This window comes from Arachis ipaensis, chromosome B06, assembly GCF_000816755.2.
Source record: "Arachis ipaensis cultivar K30076 chromosome B06, Araip1.1, whole genome shotgun sequence".
Lineage (NCBI taxonomy): Eukaryota > Viridiplantae > Streptophyta > Magnoliopsida > Fabales > Fabaceae > Arachis > Arachis ipaensis.
The window spans coordinates 112,717,519-112,721,613 of NC_029790.2; the positions used below are offsets into that span (position 1 = coordinate 112,717,519).

Below are 4,095 nucleotides of genomic sequence, written 5' to 3' on the forward strand. Positions count from 1 at the left end.
AGCTGATTCAATTTACTATTTGTACAAAATTATTGACATTTACCATTTTAAAGTTAAAAGTAACTTTAAAACATAAATATCAATTAGGATATACCTCATTTGGAATCAAATAAAATATAAAAAAAATTCAAAACGAATAAAAATAGAAATTCAACTTTTGTGTTTCAGTTCAAATTCTAAGAAATCTACATTTTTATAAACTTATGAATTTAATAAAACAATAAACAATTTTTAAAAATTCATTAAAAATCATCTTTTGACTTATTAGCATCTAAAAAATCATTACCGGAACTGTTAATGTTAAAAAAGTTAATATAAAGTATAGTCCTCCAAAATGGTACATGGATTAAAACTTGAATTTTTTTCATAGTCAGAAGTAACAGATAGTTACACGTTATAAAATGACCAACTATATTTATACAATATATAATTAAATTTTTAATTATTTTTCAAATTACATACTATATAAATATAATTAATTTTTTTATATTGTATAACTATCTGTTACTTCTGATTTTGAAAAAATTCAAGTTTTAATCCCTAAATTTTAAGGATAAAAATATTAGACAATTTTTAATAATAATATCTCATTTTTCTAATTATGTTTGTAAAAAATCGTATCAAAATTTAATCTCTAAAGTATTTTTTGAGAAATACATATTTAATGTTTAATATTTTTGTTGCGCTTTAAAATTATTTGAGAACATTTTTGTCGATAGTAAAATTCGAATGCATTTTTGTCGGCGACAAAATTATTTAAATGTATTTTTGGTAGTTTATTCATAAATAAATAAAGGTTTAATTACTCTGTTGGTCTCTATAGTTTCGTGAAATTTTCAATTAGGTCTCTATACTTTTTTTCTTTTTAATTGGGTCCCTGTACTATTTTTTTTTCAATTAAGTCTCTCTTAGTAGTAATTGGCTTAATTTTATAGAGATCCAACTAAAAAAAAGAATTGGTATAGGGATCTAAATAAAAAAAAAATGTAGGAATCTAATTAAAAAAAATTTGGTGCAAGGACTCAATTAAAAAAAAAAAGTATAAAGACTTAATTAAAAATTTTACAAAATTATAAAACCAACGGAGTAATTAAACCATAAATAAAAATAAGATTTTGAGAACCAACTTAAGTTAGGCTAGTAGTAATTAATTTACTGGTTGGTTAGAGAATTTGAATTGCGTCTTTTAGATACAATTGGCCTGGGAATTGGGAAATAAAATAGAAAATTAAAAAAAAAAGGAGATTTTTGGGTAAACAAGGTTAATGTAATATGAGAGACAGGGATTGACATATGTCTGCCTGGGATAGGGATGTTAGCGCGCGCGCTCTCTCTGATTGATTGAATTTGATTTGTTTTATTTTATTTATTTTTATTTAATAAGTCTCTTTAACCTTTTATCTGCCGACAAAAATCCAAGGTCCATAATAAAGAGAGAGCACTTGATGCAAGGAGAAGTAATTATCCGGGTTGAGGAGTTGTAAAAACTCTTGCAACAGCAACACCAATTTTGTTCCTTTCTCTCTTTTATTATCACATACCACTTCTTGTGTTATTAAACTCTTTCTTCTTTTAACTTTGTGGATGAACATGGAGGGTGAGTTCCAGAAAGAGCAACAAGTGCTGCTTGTTGCTGACCCTGCTTCTTGCTCAAAGCTTTCTACTTCTTCAACCACCCTTGATGACCTCTTCTCTGCTCAGAACACGGTAAATTACTCTTTCTTCATCTTTAAAAAAAGGGATCTTTTTTTTTTTCTTTTTTCTTGCCACCCACTATAACCTTTTTACCAAGTCTGAAACTTTAATGCAATCTATCAATTGTATACGTCAAAGCTATCAAAACTCTTACAACTATACGAGTTTAAGTGAACTCTAAAATTTTCTTAGTGTGTTTAACTGCTTAACAGTTTATATTGCTTTCTGTTTTATTCTTCCAATTTCTTACACCTAACTTCTCACATATTATTTTGGTTCCAAATTTGAAAATAAAAAATGAGCAGGAAGTGGATGTTGGGTTGGAATGGTTATCAGTGTTTGTTGAAGAATGCTTTTCAAACCCACCAAGCTATATATTGGGACCTTCAAAGAGTGTTGAGGCCACAACCACCACCACCATAACTACCTGCTCCTCCAACAAGAACCCTTCTTCAACCGCACTACTGAAGCAAAACAACAACAATGATTCCTCACTACAAAACTTTTCAGTCCCTAGTAAGGCCAGAAGCAAAAGAAAGAGGCTCTCAGCAGTTACCAACAGACGAAGAACCAAAACTCCTTTCAGCATTTGGTCACACCAAAATGACGAGCCCTTGATTTCAGACCCTCCTCTGTTAAAACAAACTTATTGGTTAGCGGATAGTGAACTCTTTGTTTTGCCAAAGCAGCAGAAGAAGGATAGTGAGAAAGATGTAATAGCCAAAGACGGCGACGACGACGACAAAGACGGCGGTGGCGAAAAGGGGGCGGTGGTGATGAAGAGGGGAAGTCTTGTGAGTCTTGAAGAGTGCTCTGAGGCAGAGGAAGATGGTGATGGTGGGAATAACAATAATAATAATAATAACAATAATGGTGAGAATCCAATGCCAAGAAGGTGCACACATTGTTTGGCACAGAGGACCCCACAGTGGAGGGCAGGACCATTAGGTCCAAAGACGCTATGCAATGCATGTGGGGTGAGGTACAAATCTGGTAGGTTGTTACCTGAGTATAGGCCAGCAAAGAGTCCTACTTTTGTAAGTTACTTGCACTCCAATTCTCACAAGAAAGTTATGGAGATGAGGATGGCTGGCTCTGTTCTCCATTCTTAGTCCGGAAAATCATAGAAATCCTCTAATTGTGTTTTTTATTATTGTGTAAATCAAACTTTTAAAACTGTAGGGGACAAAATATTTGGAAACAATAGATATTTAATTGTTAAGGGGATGATGAGTGGTTAGTGCAGAGATTATAGGGCACATTTATATATGATGATTAGCAGGTAGTATCCAATTTTTAGTTTTATCCTTAACTTTTTGAATTGCATTTGGTGGCAAAACGGGCTGAATTCGTCGGTCAGACTTGTCGAACCCACAAAAAAAGATAACTAAATTAAAAAATACCAAATTTGCAAGTTTTGGATGGGGTGGGTTTATTGGGCTAAGTTTCTTTTTTTTTTTTTTTGTAGAGGTAAATACTAAATTGGTATCCAAAGATAAAATAGTATTTGATTTTTGTTATTAACAAAATGGTCCTTAAAAAATTTTAAACTTTGACAAGTATATCCCCAAATTCACCGGAGTAAATTTCCGGTAAGTACAATGCTGACATGGCTACCGTATTACGGCGAACCACCCCCCAAATCCTAATCCCTCCCTCTCGAACGCAGACTCCCCCTCCATCTCCCTCCCCATCGTAGCCCTCCCCCTACCCAACGCAACCCCCTTCCTCTCCCTCTGTATCAAAGCCGCCCAACGCACACTCCCCCTTCCCTTTCCCTCTCCATCACAGTCCCCCTTCCCTCTCCCTCCCATCGCAGCCCCTAACCCTAACACACACTCCCTCCTTCCTTCTCCTTCCCCATCACAGCTCCCTCCCCAATGCATACTCCCTCTTCCTCCCTCAACATCATCACTCGCAACAACAACAACCTCAACGATAAGAGTACCATCAAGGACCACCGCCACTATCATCAGAGTCACAACAAGACCTGAAACAACTACATCCCCTCAGCACCTCAATTGCGCTGCTCCTCTGCACATGTAACCGCCTCTAAAACAAGAAAATCATAAACGAAACAACATTTTCAATTGGACAGCGAGGTCCGTAGATCCTGGCAACGAAAAATGGAAAACTATCAGTGGAAGCGGCAGCAGTGTCCTGCAACGTATGCAACGAGGAGGAAGGAGGAGAAGTACGACAGAGAGGGTTAAGGCACCGGGTTTTAGGTCCTTGTGGAAGTTGTGGTGGTGTTGAGGGAAGGAAGGGTGAGTGTGCGTTAAGGAGGGGAGAGGGAGGAGAAGTGTGCGTTGGGAAGAGGGCTGCGGTGGGAGGGAGAGGGATGGAGGAGGGTTGCGATGGGGAGGGAGATGGAGGGGGAGTCTACATTGGGGAGGGAGG

General features: G+C 36.1%; 1 protein-coding gene across 1 annotated transcript; it reads left to right on the plus strand.

Moving 5' to 3' along the window:
• LOC107604942 (GATA transcription factor 2) lies at nt 1,367–3,052 on the plus strand. The gene is made up of 2 exons (XM_016306658.2): nt 1,367–1,707; nt 2,001–3,052. The coding sequence occupies exons 1-2, from the start codon at nt 1,585–1,587 to the stop codon at nt 2,805–2,807; spliced, it is 930 nt and encodes a 309-aa protein (XP_016162144.1). The 5' UTR covers nt 1,367–1,584; the 3' UTR covers nt 2,808–3,052.